At 50.6% G+C, this 19,045-nt stretch overlaps 1 protein-coding gene across 5 annotated transcripts; it reads left to right on the forward strand.

Annotated features, from left to right (window-relative positions):
• The first annotated feature begins 1,985 nt into the window (after positions 1 to 1,985).
• Positions 1,986 to 16,362, forward strand: Tal1 (TAL bHLH transcription factor 1, erythroid differentiation factor). Of its 5 annotated transcripts, none has more exons than XM_087549221.1 (5): positions 1,986 to 2,240; positions 4,877 to 5,025; positions 8,221 to 8,667; positions 9,777 to 9,871; positions 13,100 to 16,362. In XM_087549221.1, exons 3-5 carry the CDS (start codon positions 8,222 to 8,224, stop codon positions 13,546 to 13,548), a joined length of 990 nt encoding a protein of 329 aa, XP_087405347.1. In that variant the 5' UTR covers positions 1,986 to 2,240; positions 4,877 to 5,025; position 8,221; the 3' UTR covers positions 13,549 to 16,362.
• The last annotated feature ends 2,683 nt before the right edge of the window (positions 16,363 to 19,045 follow it).

Consider the following 19,045-nt stretch of genomic DNA (forward strand, 5'->3'; position numbering starts at 1 on the left):
AAACTTTGTAATTTTAAAATATTTATTATTATTCATTTAGGCTTTTGAGGAAGGGTTTCTCTGTGTGGTCTTGGCTGGTCTGAAACTCCACATGTAGATTAGGCTGGCCTCGAACTCGCAGAGATCTGCCTGCCCTCCTCATCGAGAGCTGTGATGAAAGGCATGTGTGCCTTTTTTGAGAATTTCGTAAAATGTATTTTGATCATATTCATCTCCCATTGCTGCCCATCCCCTCCTATCCCAGTGTCTTCTTCTAAAAAAAAACAAACAACAAAACAAACAAACAAACAAAAAACAACAAAACAAAACCAAAAGAAAGTGACACCGAGGGGCTAGAGAGGTGACTCCATGCTTAAGAGCATTGGCTGCTCTTCTAGAGGACCTGGGCTTGCTTTCCATTGCCCATCTGTTGGCTCTCAAACTCCTGTTCCAGGGGCGGTAATGTGTCTGCCTTCTTCCAGTCTCTGGAGAAGTATTTAACTGTCAATAGCTCTTCAGTTAGTGTCGGAAACTCATGAGCCCCCTCACCTCTTCTTGCTAGAATCTTGACTGGCTCGATCCTGAGCAGGCAGCCACAGATGTGAGTTATCAGTGCCGTGGGCCTGTTTGACCAGAAGATAGAGTTTCACCCTGGTCCGCCTTAACTGGCTCACACTATCTTGTCCCTTCGTTTCTTCTCTTCTGCTTCAAAGCAGTGTCTCACTATGTAACGTGGCTGGTGGCTGATCTGGAGCTCTATATTGTAAACCAGACTGTTCTTGAACTCACGGATAGCTAGCTACCTCCCTCTGCCTCCCATGGTCTCAGTCATGTAGCCCAAAATGACCAAGAAGTCTGACATTTTTGCCCTTATCTTCTGGGTGGTAGGGTTTCAGCAGTCAGTCTCCACCATCGTAAAAGAAAAACCCAGATACTCTTCATTCAGCCCACCGGGTTCCTACAATGAGCTGTACCTATGGACTTCAAAGCAGGCATCTGTCCCTCACATTGAAATTTAACACTGAGTTCGTTTAACACAGCCTTGCCACCCACTCCCCCAACTCAGTTTTCTCACCTGTAAATTGGGAATAACAAAAGCACCAATGGGGAGAAGTTGGATGAAGGGGGAGGAGTATCACTAATGCACACTTTATTCAATTGTATGGTAATTAAAAAAATAAAAGCACCAGGAAACTGGGTGTGGTGGTGCATGCCTTTAATCCCAGCACTCCAGAGGCAGAGACAGGTGGATGCCTGAGTTCAAAGACAGCCTGGTCTACAGAAGGAGTTCCAGGACAGCCAAGGCCACACAGACAAACTCCATCTCGGGCAGGGGTGGGGAGAGAGAAAGGAAAGAGCCAATGTGCTAATTTATACACTTGGTTATTTTTATTTTTGCAGTGCTGATAATTGAATCCTTGGCCTGGCACAGGATAGGCAAGCCCTCAAACTCCAATGTATCTCTAGTCCTTAGGGATGTTTAATGAAAACCGAACTGTAGAGTGAGGGGAGAAACAATGCTTCAGCACCAAGATTAAAGAGTGTGTTAAGGAACATGGTGGGGGGGGGGCCCTCGGGGTGGGGGTAGGGGCTGTTTCATAGGTTCTGCTTTCATCCTGAAACCGAGCTGAAGAGACATTTTCATCTATTGACATCTGTTCTGTCCCTCCTTAGAGCTTCTTATCTTTGAGCAATTCCAGTTTTAGAGCAGTCAGGGGCCAACACTGTTGAGGGTCAGCGAGGAGCTGGGTGGGATATGGGAATAAGAGGAACAGACACTGGTTTTGGAGAAGACAGGAGAAAGAATGAAGAAGGGGAGGTTGGAAATGGTTCGGGAGACACGGTGGTCTTAAGAGGCTAGACAACGGCCAAAGCCGCTGAAGGAGCATCTGGAAGGCGGAGATCCGAGTAGAGTTGTTTGTAGGGAGCCGGAATCCCGAGAGGCCAGGGGTGGGGAATGGGCTGGACCCGCTGGGTCCCAGCGAACGCGCTCAACCTACTCCTCTGCGAATTTCTGGGCCAGCCCAGCGCTGCAACCAGTCCCCGCTCCCTCCGGAGAAATTGCCAAATTAAAATGAATCATTTGGCCCATAATGGCCGAGGCGCTTATCGCGGACGGGCGGGCCCGCAGCGGCGCCTTATCTCCGCGGCGCACACGGCCGGAGCTAACGAGGCCGCGGGCGGGAGCGGGATTAGAGCGCGCGGCGATGCGCAGGCGGGGGCTGCCCAACATGGCCACGCGCGCCCCCAGGGCGTAAAACGTGAGCATCCCGGCCTTCTTCCCAGGGACAGGCGACAGCCGTCTCCCGTGGAATTGCCCGTCCGTTTCCTCCGTCCTTCCCCAAGCGCGCCACAGCCTCGGCTCCCTCTCCTCGGTTTCTTCCCGGGGGGCACTTTCCACGACGCCCCTCCGCTGCCCCTCCCGCCGGGGAGACTCTCTTCCTTCCTTCCCCTTTTCCCTTTGCGCAATAGACAGAAAATCGCAAGGCGCTGGCGGCTTCCATTGCTTCTGGGCGGTGTGTGCGGGCGGCCGGGTTGAGAGTGCTTGCGTGAGCGGCAGGCTGCGGTGGATACTCCCCGCGCGGGTTTTTAGCGATAGGTCGTGTGCGGGCGTGTGAAACCCTGCGCTGTTTGGGTGTGGAGATTCCGAGCCCTCTGCGTTTTATTCGTTGTATGTAAATTGCCCCGTTTCTTTTCTCTACGAGGTCGGTCTGGTGTGTCGCGGTGTGTGGCCTTGGACAAAGTGTTAGGCTGGCTTCGTAATGTCCGGCGGGTGCGACCCCCACCCAGTGAGGTTGTGTGTCTGTGAGCCTTTGCGTGTGACTGATGTTACAGTGTCATGTTGGACAGTATGCCGGTCTGCCTACGCCGGCTTGTGGGACAGAGCTGGCGTGTGTTCATCTGCTTCCCTCCTCTGGGGCTGGACCATGTGTGGTCCTGTCCACCAAGAGTCCTGTGCCTGTGTGCCTGTGTCCTTTAGAGGTGCGTTTGCAAATCGCTGGGGGCGGGAGTGGGGGGAGGGCGAGCGAGAGATCGCGGCGCTGGTGGGGGCGTCCACATGGGGGCGGGGAGCGGGATTTCACATTTTATTCCAAATTATGATGTATTCGGGAGCCAGTGTTGGCTCGGATGGATGGACAGAGCCGAGTAGGCGGCAGCTCTGTCCAGAGGCCGTCTGTGCCTTGCTGTTGCGGGGTCCCCTGATGTGTGCGTGGGGGCTTCTTCTAATCTGGAAGATGAACCGCGCTCGCTGAGGCCAGCGTCTTCCCGCCCGCAGCGCCGGGCCTGGATTCGCGCTGCGATCAGGTTTCGCCTATTTCTGGTCAGTTTCGCGGGTGCGTCCGCGGCGGTTGGGAAAGAGGCCGGGAAGGACAATGGGCACACTTTCCAGGTCTGGTGCCAAGGGTGGGGGTCCTCCGGATCATCCTGGGAGACATTTTTTTCAGTCCCTCCCCCATCCCGGTCGGGTCCAAACCCCCTACCGGGGTTAGCTGCCCTAGGAGTCGGCTGACGTTGGAAGGGCCCGTCAGGGCCACCTTAGCAGGACAAGAAAGGATCGCGTTTTTCTCTTTACTGCGATTGTTAATACCTTCGTCATCAACACCATTAACACCCGCTTTTAATTAAAACAGTCGAACAAAAAGCTCACCAGCCCGTCCTTTAGCGTCTTTGGAGGAAGAACAAAGCAGTCCTGTCTTAACGCCCCTCCCTAGCTGTTTTTCTTTTCTTTTTTTCCTTCCCTAACCTGCCAGGTTTGGGGTAGGGAAAGAAAATGAAGAGGTAGTGGGAATAGAGATTCACTTCATAAAACAAACATTAACCTCAGGTAACACCGGGGACGAGTGGACTCTCCGTGTCTCCCCCTCCCCTCCTTCTCTGGGTTAGAAAGGAGAAAGAAAACCTCCCGCACTGAATTGAAACCCAGGGAGGTGGCAGTTCTGAGCTTCCGCCAAAGCCGCAGCAGAGAGAAGGAAGCCTTCGCAATTAACCCAAGACTTCGATGTGCCATTGGATGGTGGACATCTCAGGCAAAACAATTTAAAAAAAAAAAAGGAGGCGAAAAAATAAAAGCAAACGAAATCCAGCTACCACTCTCTTGGAAGCGGCGTCGGGTCTGCTTTGACCCATCTTCCCCCTTGCTTTGTTCATCTCTGCAAAACACCTTCTGCTAGTCAGAACCCCGAAAAATCGAAACTCTTTTTGCAAAGGTGGTGGAGGAAAAGGTGTAGAGATGCCCTCTTTTATATCTCTTCCTCCATTAGAAAGAAAACAAGGGACCCAACTAAAACAGATATAGCCCTCTCCCTTTCATCCCTGCAGGGAACTAGGACCTTTGGAACCGGATTCTGCCTTCGTTCTGGGCAGGAACTTGATAGATGGGGTCACGAAGAGAATAGGATGAGGGTTCCCTGGTTCTGATCCAGCAACCAAGGCCTGAAGACTCTTTTTTTTTTTTCTTTTCTTTTCTCCCCATCCCGTCCTCTCCATCCGTATCAAATAGGGAATTACACTTTCGTGCTTTGTCGGCAATCGGAGCAACCCGCATAGAAATGTCCATGCTTGGAAAACAAATTCGGCCATACTGAATTAGACAGATCCGTTAGAGGGTTCGAACGTGTTCTGGGCAGCCTGCCGGGAGAGGCTGTTGTTGTTGGACTAAGTAGTTATTCCTGATTGGTCAGGTGTAGGGTTCATTTTTTTTTTTTTTAAATCGGGATGTGTTTGGGGGAGGGGGGCTCCAAACACCTGCAAGTTGGAGGCGGAAGGCCGTTTGCTATTCTTTGGGATGGCGGGGCACACGAGGTAATTCCCAGCCATTGACCCCCCATTTTCTCTCTCGCCCTCCCTCTTTCTCTCCACCCCCATCTTTCCTGGAAACTCGCTTTGGGCGCGGCAGACCGCGTAGGACCTCACGGCAAGCTAAGTAACTGCTGGTCTCTCAGCGAGAGCCTGGAAAACACAGCTCCGGGGTCCTACCTCGACCCCTCTCCAGCGGAGGAGTGGAGGTCCTAACCAGCCGGGTCGGTCTCTCTAAATATGCCCCAGGTTAGTTGCGGCCTGGAGTCCTGGGGCGGGGTGGGGTGAGTTTGGGAGGGGGCAGTGTCTGTGGAAATAACACTATTCTGGGTTGTGGACTGGGGTCGGGGAGGCTCAGAACTGAGAAGATTGTCAGGGGTGGGGGTGGGGGAACCAACTTAGGCCAAGAACCCGCTATCTGACTGCCACTAAACTGCCTCAGGCCTCCAGCAGGGCCCTTTCCTTTTTCCGGCCTTGGATAAAACCAGCTGGTTGGATTATGTCCTCCAGGCCGCTCCCATGGTCCCGGTTCCGAGCACATTTCACAAGGCCGGTAACTTTATTGTGGCTATATCCGGGTGGCGTGGGGGCTGCGCTTGGAGCTCCAGACAGGAAAAATGGCCAAGACCATCCCGCTCAGGCCTAAGGCCTTAGCTGTGCTGGACCGCATCTCCACTGCTGTGGTGGCAAAGATAGTGCGTTGCTTACTGGCGGATTAGGTTTTGGTGCAGGCTTTGTGTTTCTCCACCGTGTCTTGCGCATATGAGTGTGGAGGGATGGGAGGCCAGCCAAGTCTAAGGCCGACGCTATTTCTTTTAAAAATGAGTAGATTTAAAAAAAAATCTCCGAGCTATGATTTGGGGTATTAGGAGTTGCTGGAGATGATGCCGCCCAGAAAGGAGCTTTCTGATCCCGTTGTTCAGGTGAATATTGTCACCTGCTGGCATTGGGGCAACTGGAAGGTGAAGATGAGGTTGAGGCTGCAACCTGGGTCTCTGCAGCACAAAGAGCTGTGATGGTCGAGTGCTCCAGTCTAGCCCGAGCCCCCTCCCCTTTCCATTCTCCCTTAATAAAAACAATTGCATAAATGCCGTTAGTGTTAACCCCTGGGCTGCTGGGGTGGTCCTGGCCTTAGGAGGTTTACCTGAGGTCCAGGAGTTGAGCATGGAGAATTCTACTAGAAGCCTTGAATATCTATAGCATCTGGAGGGTCAACTCATCTGGAATGTGTGTCCCCTTTCGCCATGGGGAACCTGCTTCTGTCATTGCAGCAGAATTAATCAGGGAGTCAGAGGGAATCTGGGGCTCAGTGCAGTGTATGTTTGTCACTTAGAAGCTGGAACTAAAGCACTGGTCATTGAAAACACACAGATGGTGGTGGCCTCGAGGTAGGGGGACAGCATCTCTGCCATGTGTATTTCACCAGGAGATGGTTTATTTCTGGTGCACTTTGCCTGCAGGAAGGGAAGCCAGGATAGCTACTATATTTCTTGTTCATTTCCGGTGGTTGTGGTATTCTCTGTATATAGATCTTTTTGTCTCCAGTCTAGTGAGTTCAATTCCAGTGAAGCATCACAGACTCATATCGACTTTGTAGCTTGTGTGTAACAAGTGTTGGCGGGTTTGTTGTTTCCTGACTGGGTTAACCCAGAACAGCCAGTGTAGCCTGAATTGCAGACCTGGGTCCCCATTTTGTGTCTGGCTATAGAACTGAGTTTTGTAGAAGGCTGAAGACGGTCCAGTTTCCTGGAGGATGGAATCAGTTCCCTGGATAACTCTAGTTCAGAGCAATGCAGTGGCTAAACAGGTGCTCTATGTCGGTGATTGCCTCTTGTCTGGAACCGACTTGGACTTTCTTGTATTTATTTTCTGTTTTAAAACACCCCAGTTCTGGCCAGTGAGCTGACTTGTCGGGTTGCTGACTTGATGGGTTAGGCTGTTGCTGTCAACCCTGACAGCTTGAGTTTGATCTCCAGAACCCAGGTGAAAGGAAATCACTACTTCCTGAAAATTGTCCTCTAAGTTTTAGTGGCTGTGGCATGTGCACTCTCATATACAAATAAATGGTAAACGTAATAAAAATTAAAATGAAACAAAATAACCCAGTTATCTAATCCTGGAGGCAGAAATCTGAGTTTGAACAATTTATAAAGCCTGTTAAGGTGGTGATATATGTTTGTACATATATGTTCACATAAATATGCAAATGTATACATCGAGGAGATAGGATAGTGTGGAGCCTAGGCTAACCTCAAACTCAGAATTTCTCAACCCTCTTCTCAGGGCTGCAGTTATAAGCACGAGCCATCACAGATGGTGAGTTCATTATATTTTTATTTTAAAAAGTAAAGCAACTCACAAGTACAATCCAACCATCGAGTCTTACAAGTGTGTCAAGTGCCATCTGAATGAAGCCAGGTGGTGCAAGAACTCTCAAACTCGTGGGAAATGGGGTGGCCATACTCATCTTGGGAGTATGGTTGGAGCCTAGGAAGTCTCTGGGCTCCGGGGTCTATGTGAGACAGTGGGATCTGAGTTCTATGTGTGGAGAACACCACGGTGTATGGGTGAGGGGGAACTTCATTGGAATAATTCAAGGAAGGTCCTACTTTATATTTTCTCCATCGGGAGGGGATCCCAGATTCTAGTGACTTCAGGAGTACTTTCCAGTGTCGTTAGTCAGGTTTCCCTTCCAGACCTTAGCTTACTTTTGGGTCCAGCTGAGTAGAATGTGGTGGAGGGTGAAAGGCAGTAGGGCCAGAATCCAGAATCAACTTCATTCCTTGACTCATAGTAAGTAGCTACCCTACCATATCACTTGCCGAAAGGTGGATTTGCTTAGTGTGGACACCCTTCCTCCTGGTCAGGAGAATATTGGCGGAAAGTGGCTGGTTCCTCTGGAATATTTCTGACCTCTAAACAGAGCACAGTTCTTGCAGCCTCCACACCCTACTTCACCACCATAATGTTTCTGGGTGTATGTTTGCGGCGCATGTGTGTAGCGGTAGATCGGGAGAGGTTCCTACAGCAGATCCCCCGCCAAAAACCAAAAAGGGGGGCGGGAAGAACACGCTTGCTCGGGGGATTTGTTCCCTCCCCTTCCCCTGTGGCCTAAGAAGGAGGGACTGGGTGATCTTTCTTTCTCTTCTCTATGCATTTCCTTCCTCCTTTTTCCCTTCGATTTTTGTTTCGCTGTCTGTATTCCTTTTCTTCAATGTTTCTGCCATCTTTCTCTAGCTCGATTCCTACCCTTGGACACTGTGCCTCCCGGGCTTGCCCCACCCTTTCCCCCCCAATCTAGAGACACCCGCACATTGCTCCAGCCCTAAGGCCCGCAGGCCCTTCACGCCAGCAGGATTGGGGTGTGCGTCCACGTGGCGCTGAGTTTGTCCGCTTTTCAGGTTTCAGTGCGTGATCTCTTCTCTGTCCCCTACCCTGTTACAGGATGACGGAGCGGCCGCCGAGCGAGGCGGCACGCAGTGACCCTCAACTAGAGGGGCAGGAGGCGGCCGAGGCCCGCATGGCCCCCCCGCACCTAGTCCTGCTCAACGGCGTCACCAAGGAAACGAACCGCGCAGCCCCGGCTGAGACCCCAGTCATCGAGCTAGGCGCGCGCAGCAGCGCGGGGGGCGGCCCCGCCGGTGGGGGCGGTGCCGCGAGGGACTTAAAGGGCCGCGACGCTGTAGCAACTGAAGCTCGCCATCGGGTGCCCACCACCGAGCTGTGCAGACCTCCCGGACCCGCCCCAGCGCCCGCGCCCGCCTCGGCTCCTGCAGAGCTGCCCGGAGACGGCCGCATGGTGCAGCTGAGCCCGCCCGCGCTGGCAGCCCCCGCCGGCCCCGGCCGAGCGCTGCTCTATAGCCTTAGCCAGCCGCTCGCCTCACTAGGCAGGTGAGCATCCCGGTCCCCTGCTGCGTTCTGGGTGCAGGCAACGGTCTAGAGGAGGGGCGATGGCTTAAGACTCCAGGACCAAAGAGCCTAGAGACCAGAGTTCCCTCACCCCCTCCCGCTAGTGGGGAAGCCCCCCCACCCCCACCCCCGTGAGACAGACTGTCTGGAAGAGCCAGTGGTACTTAGAGGTCGGCAGTTTTGTCGAAACCGGGGTTGGTCGCCTGCACTTTCGAGGGTATAGGCCTATGGGTAGGTGTAAAAAGCCGCGGAGATTGCTGACTACCGTTAGGTAGGAGGGGTTCTTTGAATATGAGTTCTGGGCCAGGGTCTGAATGCCCCTCTGCAGCAGAGGTGAGGTTTGCCGCAAAGGGTGAATTCCTCTGGAAGCTGCAGTGGCGGGGGAGACAGGCTGGAAAGAAGGATCTACAAGCGGCTGCTGAGGGCAGCTCTTCTCAACCTCTGCTAGGATGCGGTGAGCAACACTGCTATCCGCTCCTAGCCTTTCTGCCCCATACCTGCGTTGTTGGGACCAGGCGGGTATAATTGGTGGGAGAAGTCGGTCTCCTTGCTGGGCGCCTGTGGTGAGGGAAGCTGAGAGGATGGCAGAGTGTAGGACCAGGCGGTAGGAAAGAATTATAGGACAATGCAGGACGGTAGAGCAGCAGGGGAGCGCTGTCAAGGGTTGGTGAGTGGGGGGCGGGGTGGGTTTCGATCTGTGATCAGAGAGTGATGGTGGGTGAGGTCTGTGGAAGGGGAGACTGTGAAACTCTTTGTGGTGTGGGTATTGCCTGCTGTTCACTGCCATCCCCGTGTTCACCTAGGTATTTGTCCCTGAGAAAAGGTCTACCAGGATTGAATGGTTGGGGGGAGTGTTTGTGGTATGTGTGAGTACACTTGAGCACAGAATATGCCGCCCCCCCACATTTATGTTTTGTTCCATATGTTCACCCTCTTCCTTTCTGTGAATGCTGTATACTCAATTCAATCTGCATTCTAAGTGTGCAGGAGCAGGGGCGCCTTAGAGAGGGGACTGGAGACACGCAGGGAGAATCCATCCAAAGAGTCTTTTTGTCTTCTCCCTCATTGTGATCTACCTTCTCTTGTCACAGTGGGTTCTTCGGGGAACCGGATGCCTTCCCCATGTTCACCAACAACAACCGGGTGAAGAGGAGGCCCTCCCCATATGAGATGGAGATAACGGATGGTGAGTCCGCACCCACCCCTCGCCTGCCTCATTAGAGCCATCTGCAGTGGAGAGCAGTGAGGGGATCTCACAGGGTTGAAAATGCCAGCCTGAAACCCAAAACTGCCAGGACCGTTCACCCTGGAGCTAAATTAGGACTGGCCCTTAAGCCACACCTGTAGTCAGCCACATGAATTCCTACTCTAGGCTTGATCCAGGAAGGGTAGAAACACTTCATGTGCCCAACACCAATGCCTGACCCACAGAAAGTCGCTGAACTGCATCTTGAATTCACTTTGGAATTTCTGACTACTACGCTTGTGCTCATTAAGAGTTTTTTTTTCTAGGTCACTCTATTATGAGATCCCTCCATCCGTCTTCCACAGTCTGGGCTGAGACGAAGAGTGGCTTATAGTGTCATGGAATATATATATATATATATATATATATATATATATATATATATATAGTGCAGTGGCCCAGTATAGGTCTGCCCAGTAGATCTGTGATGTTTTTCCCAGTCTGGAGTTTACCCTTTCAAAACTTCAGGGAACTGCAGGGATGGCAAGGGATGAAACATGGAGTGTGGATGTGGGGAGATATATATATATATATTATATATATATATATATATATATATATATATATATATATATATATCTCCAGGGGACTCAGCACTTTGGGGAACTCTCTGAATATTCTTTGCCTTGGATGACTGGAAATTTAGAGCCCCACCTACTCCCAAAGTTGACTTGATGGTATCTGGGCAGAAGGGTGGTCTCTGGAGGCCCAGGGACTCTGACTGAAGGTGGGGATTCTCACCATCTGTCTGGGGTCCCAGTAGGAAGTGTGTTGAGACTTGTAGAGAGCCAGGACCAAGCCTGGGAGCCTGTAGAGGGTGCATGTATGGAACTTGAACTTCTAGAGAAGATTCTAGAGAGGAAGGGGCTGGTTCTGACAGTACAGAAGAGACACAAGGAACCACAGCAACCCAGAATACAGACGTACAGAACCAAGAGGAAGGGCGAAGGGTGCTTCTGGATGAGAGAGGGTTCTCCAGCTACTGGTAGGTTCTGTAGTAGGTGCTTCTCACTCCTTTCTCTGCCTGTCAGAAAGCTGTCAGGGAACAGTAAAGTGTCCACCCAACACTGAGGTCTCCTCCACACAGGAGTTGGGTGTCTCATCACAGCTCGACTCCCAGCACCAACACATTGCTAACAGCCATCAGCCACACCAAGGGTGTGAAGTAAGGTGGTGACAGCTATCATTGCTGCCATTTGTGGGACGCTTATTCATGTATCAGATGACTCTTTTGTGTCTTGGTCTTTTTATAATTCTCAACACAAACCCATGAGGTTAATTTTGCTTATATTTCTCAGATGAAGAGATTGAATCTCAGAGAGGTTAGACAGCCCACTCAAAGCCACAGAACCAAGTCCTAGGCTGTAATTATAGGTCTTATACTTTGGAATAAGTTCTGAATTCCTCCCTATCCTCTAGAGTCAGTCAGTCAGTCTGTCTGTTTGTCTTTCTCTCATTACAAAGATTCGAATGTCCCCTGTCCACTTAGGAGCTCTGATTAGCTCACAAGCATTAGCCATGATGCAAAGGACTGTTCCTCCTATGTTACTGTCGAGTGACTCCCTCTTTAGTCTAGGGGTCTGGGGATACCAACTTGCTTTCTGTGCAGCGGCCCAGTATAGGTTTGTGATGTTTTTCCCAGTCTGGAGTTTACCCTTTCACAACTTCAGAGGACTGCAGGGATGGCAAGGGATGAAATGGAGTGTGGGCATAGGCACACACAAATGAGAAAAAGGGACCATCAAGAATCATATGTTCACTTGGTCACGTAAGTCCCAGACTGAGCCATAAACTAATCAGTGGACTCAGACGGCCTCTTAGCCGGCCTGTTCCTTCTCTCTCTCCTTACCCACTTTCCAAGTTTCCATTCTGAGCCCTGGACCCAGAGGTTACTAGAGGAGGGTAAACAGGATCCTCAGGCTGGGCTATTTCTTCTGTACACTAACTTCCCTCATGAGGCCTGGGGCTTTGTGGTGTCAGGGAAACGTTAACCTTAGCCCAGGGCTCGGGAACACTGGCAGAAGCGCTTGTATCTCTTGTGGCTCTGAGAATCCCAGTCATGCTTGGGTACTTGGCTCAGAGCTCTGCACAGGTTCAGTGCTGCACAGAAGTGCATTTGTGTCTCCCGCTGCTGCCTGGCAGTCTCGGTATCAGTGTGACCCTGAGTATCTGGTCTAGAGGCAGTCCTTAGAATCCTTTGCTGGGGCCAGGCATGGCTGTGCATGGCTGTCTTTCTATTTTCTTTCCTGGGGTTGGGGGCCTAGAGGTCTTTCCTTTCCCTTCTGTTCTCTACCCTCCTCTCCATTCTCCCACCTGCATTCGTGAAAGGCCACTTAAGAAACATGTACTGCTTCTGTTACCCCTAGAACCAGATTTCCGCCCTTCTTACCGTAGAGACCTATGAGATATGGACACTGTCTCCTCTCCTCTTATGCCCATCACTCCACTCAGGCTGCTTCCCTTCCTGTGTCTGGATGTCCTCACTTCAGCCTGAAGTGTTGTTTTTAAAATAAATGCTGCTGCTGAGAAAAGTCTTTGCCAGCTACCTTAGCTAACTAAGCTTGGTAGTTTTGTCACATCATGTACTTGTCAGCTTGCCTTTGGTTGTTTTTCATTGGTTTGTTCCCTGTTCATCATCTCTCATCTCCATTAAAATGTAAACTCCATGAGGGGAAAGACCCTCCCTGAGCCAGGCACACCTTTAATCCCAGCACTCAAGAGGAAGTGGCAGGCAGATCTTGAGATCAGAGTTCGAGGCCAGCCTGTTCTATAGAGAGAGAATTCTCGGTCAGGGCTACACAGAGAAACCCTGTCTTGAAAACACACACACACACACACACACACACACACACACACACACACACACACACACACAGAGAGAGAGAGAGAGAGAGAGAGAGAGAGAGAGAGAGAGAGAGAGAGAGGAAAAACAAGACATGTTAAATGCTGCACAGCTCATAGGAGGGCCCAGCATGCTCAGACACATGTCATTTATGGAAGGTGATGGAGAGGAAGTGGGTAGAGCTGTGTGAGGTTGGTAACATAGGGCTGGAGAGATATAGATTTCACAGATGATGTGTCAACTGGACTTATGAGATGAGTACTCCTTGCTTTTCGAGCCTTTTGGAGATCTTTACTTGCCTCTAACCCATGTCCTTCTACCCTCAGGTCCCCACACCAAGGTAGTGCGGCGAATCTTCACCAACAGCCGGGAGCGATGGAGGCAGCAGAATGTGAATGGGGCATTTGCTGAACTCCGAAAGCTGATCCCCACCCATCCACCAGACAAGAAGCTAAGCAAGAATGAGATCCTCCGCCTCGCCATGAAGTACATCAATTTCCTGGCCAAGTTGCTCAACGACCAGGAGGAGGAAGGCACCCAGCGTGCCAAGCCTGGCAAGGACCCCGTGGTGGGAGCTGGTGGGGGTGGGGCAGGGGGTGGCATACCCCCTGAAGACCTTCTACAGGATGTGCTTTCCCCCAACTCCAGCTGTGGCAGCTCCCTGGATGGGGCAGCCAGCCCGGACAGTTATACAGAGGAGCCAACACCCAAGCACACTCCCCGCAGCCTCCATCCTGCCCTACTGCCTGCTGCTGATGGGGCTGGCCCTCGGTGATGTGTCTAGGGCTGCCCAGGGCCAGCAGGCAGAGGGGCCTTTAGGCCCCTTGGTTGCTGGGCTTCAGGGCAGGTGGGTGAGAAGCAGGGCGATGGACTTAATGAACTTCCCTTATGGTCTGAACTTTGGGAAGTCCCAACTGACCCTGGGCTGGCATTTCTGTTTCCTGCCTGGAAACAGAAGAAGAAAACAGAGTGAAGTAGTAGGTACTTTTTCTGAAGATGGCACGGTCTTCTCCCTTTCCCAAGCCCCAAGATTTCCCCAATGATGAGGCTCAAGGGTCACTATTTTTTGGTCTCAAGTTTGTGAGCCATTTTTTGGACAAGATCTGGGGTTGTCACCTGTTACCCAAGGCATCCACTTGGCTTCTGCCTTGCCTTTATCCCATCCCGAGCTGGCTGGGGTGGCTTTTGTGGCAGCTTCTGTTCAAATACATAGGTACCCAAGAGCTGACCATTTCTTGAGCCTCATCTTCACCCAGTTCTCTGTTGGTCCAACCAGCTTGCCAGCTGCTGTGGATAGTCAAGGTGCCTTCTTCAGGGCCTGGTTGGAAATGATGGCCAGTAACCAGACAAGCTGCTCTCGACTAGCTGGGGCAGAAAACCCAATCACCCTTTATGCTCGGGAATCAGAGCTCTGATTTTCTACCCAGTGAGACTTGCCTTCCTCTACGGTGACTGTGAGGACCAAGTCAGCAGCCTTGAGCATGCTCTGTTGGGCTGTGTGCTGGCACTGAAAGGGAAAGTGACATTAGGGTGAGCCAAGCAAGAGTGTTTGGGCCACTGGGTTTCAACTCCTGCACATCACTGGGCAGGAGAGCAAATGATCGTGTGCTGGTGTGTTGCATGTTGGTGCTGGGGCTATGCAGCCCATCCACTTCCCCAGGAAGCTTAAAGGGAGCTTCCCGTTGCAAGATGTCTGTTGGCTGACGGTCTGGACTTCCAAATGGAGTACAAACTGTCCTGTAAATACTCTATTTGGGATTCTGCCTGACCAGTTGTTGGTGGCAACTCTTGGCCATGATACAACCCGAGATGCAGCCTGATGCTAAGGCAAGGCGTTCAGTCAGAGCAAGGAAGGCCCTGGCTGAGACCTGAGCATGCATATTTGCTCAGCTTAAACTTTAAGTACTCTCCCCTCACACAACTGCAGTCCCCACGTGTGTGCATAGTAAGTTGGTTTAACACGAAGTGAGTGTCCCCTCTAAAAACTGTACATGAAATTTTTGTAAAGCAAATCCTTCTTCTCCATCTTTTAAAGACATAACTCCTGCAGGTCATTTTGTAAAGTGGAGAATCCTTTTGTAGTATGGACAACTACCCCACTGTTTGTCCCCTGTGTCAATTCAGGTGGTGGGACCAATTTTTCCTGAAGCTAGACCTCTAATGAAGTTCAAGCTCATGGAACAAAGTGCACAGAAGCCCTGTGTATCTGTCGTCGTATTGGTGTCACTCAGCTCTCACTGCAGGCTTTGCCTTCGAGCTAGAGAGAAAATATCCAAAGGCCCCATTGTGTAATGTATGAGCCCATCTCTTCTCTGTTGGAGTTTCAGCGCCATGGCTTGTTGGCCCCATGGTAAGGCCTGAGCATAGACTTAGGTGGACAGAGATGGATCCTTCTACCTTCTCCTTCCTATTAAGCACTGAGGACCCTCAGGAGTAGGGACAATTTGGTCAGCTACTAAGGCTCTGTGATTCTTTGTCTCATATCGCATTCTGCCAACACCCATACTGCCATGAACATTAAGGTTGGTTCCTTCCCATCGCTTGGGAGTTAGTTCAAGGAGTCCGAGCCATGGAACTGCTGTCCTGGCCTCTAAGGCTATTTGCGTCTTAGTGGAATGATGACTTGGGAATGAAAAATGTGGATCTGTAGGTGGATATGGTTCTGTGTTCTATACCCAGTACAGACACAAAAGAAGCTTTGTTACCCTTAGTACTGACCATGCTGTGAAGTTCCAGCCAGAGTTCAGGACCTGGGCAGTTGATGTTTGTATCATTTATATTATAAAATATTTTCCATTGAGTTATCTAGATGCCCATTTCTCAAGATTAATATCAATTTCTTCCTGATTCCAAGGCAAGAGACGGGAGTAAGAAAGGGAGAGAGATTGCTACAGTCTCTAATGGGGCTGGGCAGGTAAGATCTAAGGAAGACCCCGAATTCCGTTCTCATACTCCACATCCCATCTTTTTTCCTTTACTTCCTCCCTGCCCTTGAGAAATAGCAGCATCCCAAGAACAATATCTGTACAAAGGGGGGAAAATGTAAGCATGAGAAAACATTGACAAACAAAACCAGTGAGGAATATAAGTACAGAGAGATTCCCGTCCTTCAAGAATAATCCATGTTTATTTGTGGTGGCAAGTGACAAGATGGTACAACCTTTATCCTTTTCCAGAAACAAAAATAAAGAGCACAGCAACTGTAGTGAGCCAACAGCTATTTTGGCCTTTTGGGTGGGTCTAGCAGTACTTGGGATCCCAGTGGTACATGACCCTCTGCCTAAGGCTTGCCTCAGCCTGTGTACGTAGCACGCCGTGTCTGTGGGCAAGCCCAGCACTTTCCGTCAGTGTCGTACTGTATGTGATGAACTGTGTTGGTCTCTGTGTGTTTCTGCAGAAGAGGAGTAACTACTCCGGGTACCTTGATATTTGTACAGCCTAGAGACCAACACTGCGGGCGTGTGACTCTTTATTGGGAAAAAAAAAGACAAAAACAAAACAAAAAAAAATACCAGTGTGGTGACAATAGTGTGTGTATATATATATAAGGTTATATGGGAAGATTTCTAAATAAAAGTTTTACAAAGGGGCCTGGACTTTGTACTTGGACTTCGCCCCCCTAGAGCCTGCGAATGGGAACATTAAGGGAAAAGGCTGGCAGGGGTTGGCTCTACTGCTCTTAGGAAGTAAGATCTAGCTTCTAATCTCAGAAAGAGCCCGTAGGGAGGAAGGAGGCTACCCTTGGGATGGGGGTGTTCCCTTTTCCCCTTCTGCAGGGCTCCCCAGGTCTTCAGTATTCAGGCCTTGTGTTTACAGACCTAGACAGTCTGGCCCTCTCTATGTTGGGTCAGCTTTCTCCTTCTTATGTCAGTTTCCCAGGTTGGGGCTGTAGCTCCCAGTGAGAGCTTAGGACAGACAAATGAAGCTGTTAGCCACCATTGGTGTCTATGAATTTCCTGATGACTCAGTGGGGCCTGCATCTTTTACACTTGACCCCTTCCTTCCTTCCTTCCTTCCTTCCTTCCTTCCTTCCTTCCTCCCTCCCTCCCTCCCTCCCTCCCTTCCTTCCTTCCTTCCTTCCTTCCTTTATTCTTTTTTTTTCGGAGCTGAGGACCGAACCCAGTGCCTTGCGCTTGCTAGGCAAGCGCTCTACCACTGAGCTAAATCCCCAACCCCTTCTCTTTCTTTTTTTAACGATTAAAAGAATACTTTATGTATAAAGGTGTTTTATGTGTATAGGTGCAGTGCCCACACAGGCCAGAAGAGGGAGTCAGATTCCCTGGACCTGAAGTTGCAAACAGTTTGAGTTGCCCTGTAGGTGCTGGAGTTTCATGAATGGAATTTGAGACAGAGACTGTGGGTCTTGGGGAGGTCATTATCCATGGATGTTTGGTCTCTTGGGAGTCTGTGGGCTGGGCACTCTTCTGTTTTCGCATTTGACAAGCATTTGCTGAGCACCTGCTCTGGGCAGATGCTGTTCTGTTGACGAGGGTTCAGCATTGAATGAAACAAACACGGATGCTCTCCACTACAGTTAACGTTTCAGCAGGGCGATGTTGAATGTGCACACACACACAACTAGAGTTACACAGCTAGAAAGCAATTAGTATTAACCCACAGTGAGTTTCATTCAGGCTAGCCTGGGCTACATGAAATAGTCTCAAAAACTAAAGGCAAGGAGAGTGGTAAGGGACAAAAATGGACAGAGCAACAGGGATAGCTCAGGGAAGGCCCTAGGTGCCATCTTTTACATTCAGGGTCAGATGATTCCTAGTATCAGAGACAGTACTGTCTTAGGGACAGGATGGGGTCTTTCTCTTTCTGTCTACCTGTTGTGTAGGCTAAGAAGCACTGCAAAGGACTTTTTCTTTTTCTCTGAACCTCGCGCGGTACTCAACCCCAAATCTAGAGGCATGGACTAGCTCAGATTCAATAACTGGGAATTCAGTAGTCTCGGTCTTAATCCCCATCCGGTCTGTCTCTATTCTCAGCAGCATTTTGTCCTCTTGGCTTCTATCCATCTCCTACAGGGAGAGGGTAGGGTTCAGCCTGAGTGTCAGTATCTGACCCAGCTACTGGGAAGCTCCTCAGATATGCGCCTCCCTGGCCCAGGGCAAGGATGGTAAGATTTGGCTGTGGGGAGCAGAGAAACATGGGTTTTAGGATTATAGACCTGAGAGACTTCCATGATAGGAGAGGAAGAGGGCAGGGAAGGAAGAATAGTGTTTGGGGTGGAGGAAGTGGCCAGCCATGTTCAGTATAACTGAGGGGTCGTGTGGAAAGGCTGGGTTAATTGGGTTCAGCAACGTTGAGGCAGCTCGAGGCTGGAAAGAGCTGAAAGGGATTGGGGTGGCAACCTGAGGGCTTAGGGATGCGGCTCCCCATCTTACAAGAATTTTCTTCAAGAGAAATGCAGTTTTCCACCTGATGGTGACAGACAGAGCCCAAGAACTCTGGCCACCGAGAGGACAAACCGGCCCCTGGAGGTCATCGATGGGGACAGAGACCCAGAGAGAAAAACGTTTTTCCAAGCCTGTATCTCATAGTGATGTGTAGGCGGGCCCATTCTTCCTGTCTGAGACAATGTTGTCCCTCAAGCCCAGAATCCCCAACTCCAGAAGCAAACAAAAGTGCCCTGAGACTTTGCTTGAGGTATTTTGCTGATCTCAGTCCATTGTGTGTGTGTTTCTGAGACAGGGTCTCATGTAGCTTAGGCTGGCCTCGAACCACTGAGTAGCTGAGGATGACCTTTCTGCCTCTATCTCTGGATTACAGGTGTGCACTACAATAGCAGGTTTAGTCAGTGACAGGGTAAGTCCAGGCCTTTGGACATGTCAGGCAAGGACTCTACAACCGGACCACACCCCCACCCCACCCCTCACTCTTTTGTGCCTACTGTACTACCTTTCTTCCTTTCTCTTTCTGTTGACTACTTTATTGTTTTATGACCTCCCGGATGTTGAGTTTTGGGTTTTCACAGAACAGCCTGTCTTCCTCTCTGCCCACTCTCATCTGGTTGAGTTGTCCCTGAAGTCCAGGATGCTTTCCTGAGTCCATGAGACTGGGTGCCTCCTTTGCATCCCTATGGGACCCCCTGTATGCTGGTCCCTCTCACCCTAACATCTCCTTATTTATTTGCTTCTGCACTGAAACACGAATCCCTCAGAGCTGGAACCAAGTCTGATAAAGACTTCTGCATAGCACCTTAGGGTACAGACATCCAGATCCTTTTCCTACTGGCCGTGAACAACCCTTCTATTCCCACAGGCTCT

Source organism: Rattus norvegicus, chromosome 5 (assembly GCF_021556685.1).
Source record: "Rattus norvegicus strain SHRSP/BbbUtx chromosome 5, alternate assembly SHRSP_T2T, whole genome shotgun sequence".
Taxonomy (NCBI): domain Eukaryota; kingdom Metazoa; phylum Chordata; class Mammalia; order Rodentia; family Muridae; genus Rattus; species Rattus norvegicus.

What these genes read in the sequence shown, in the direction of transcription:
- Tal1 (XM_087549224.1), top strand. An exon ending in CCGCTCGCCTCACTAGGCAG is followed by an intron (nt 8,668 to 9,776) that starts GTGAGCATCCCG and finishes CTCTTGTCACAG; the next exon opens with TGGGTTCTTCGGGGAACCGG. An exon ending in TGAGATGGAGATAACGGATG is followed by an intron (nt 9,872 to 13,099) that starts GTGAGTCCGCAC and finishes TTCTACCCTCAG; the next exon opens with GTCCCCACACCAAGGTAGTG.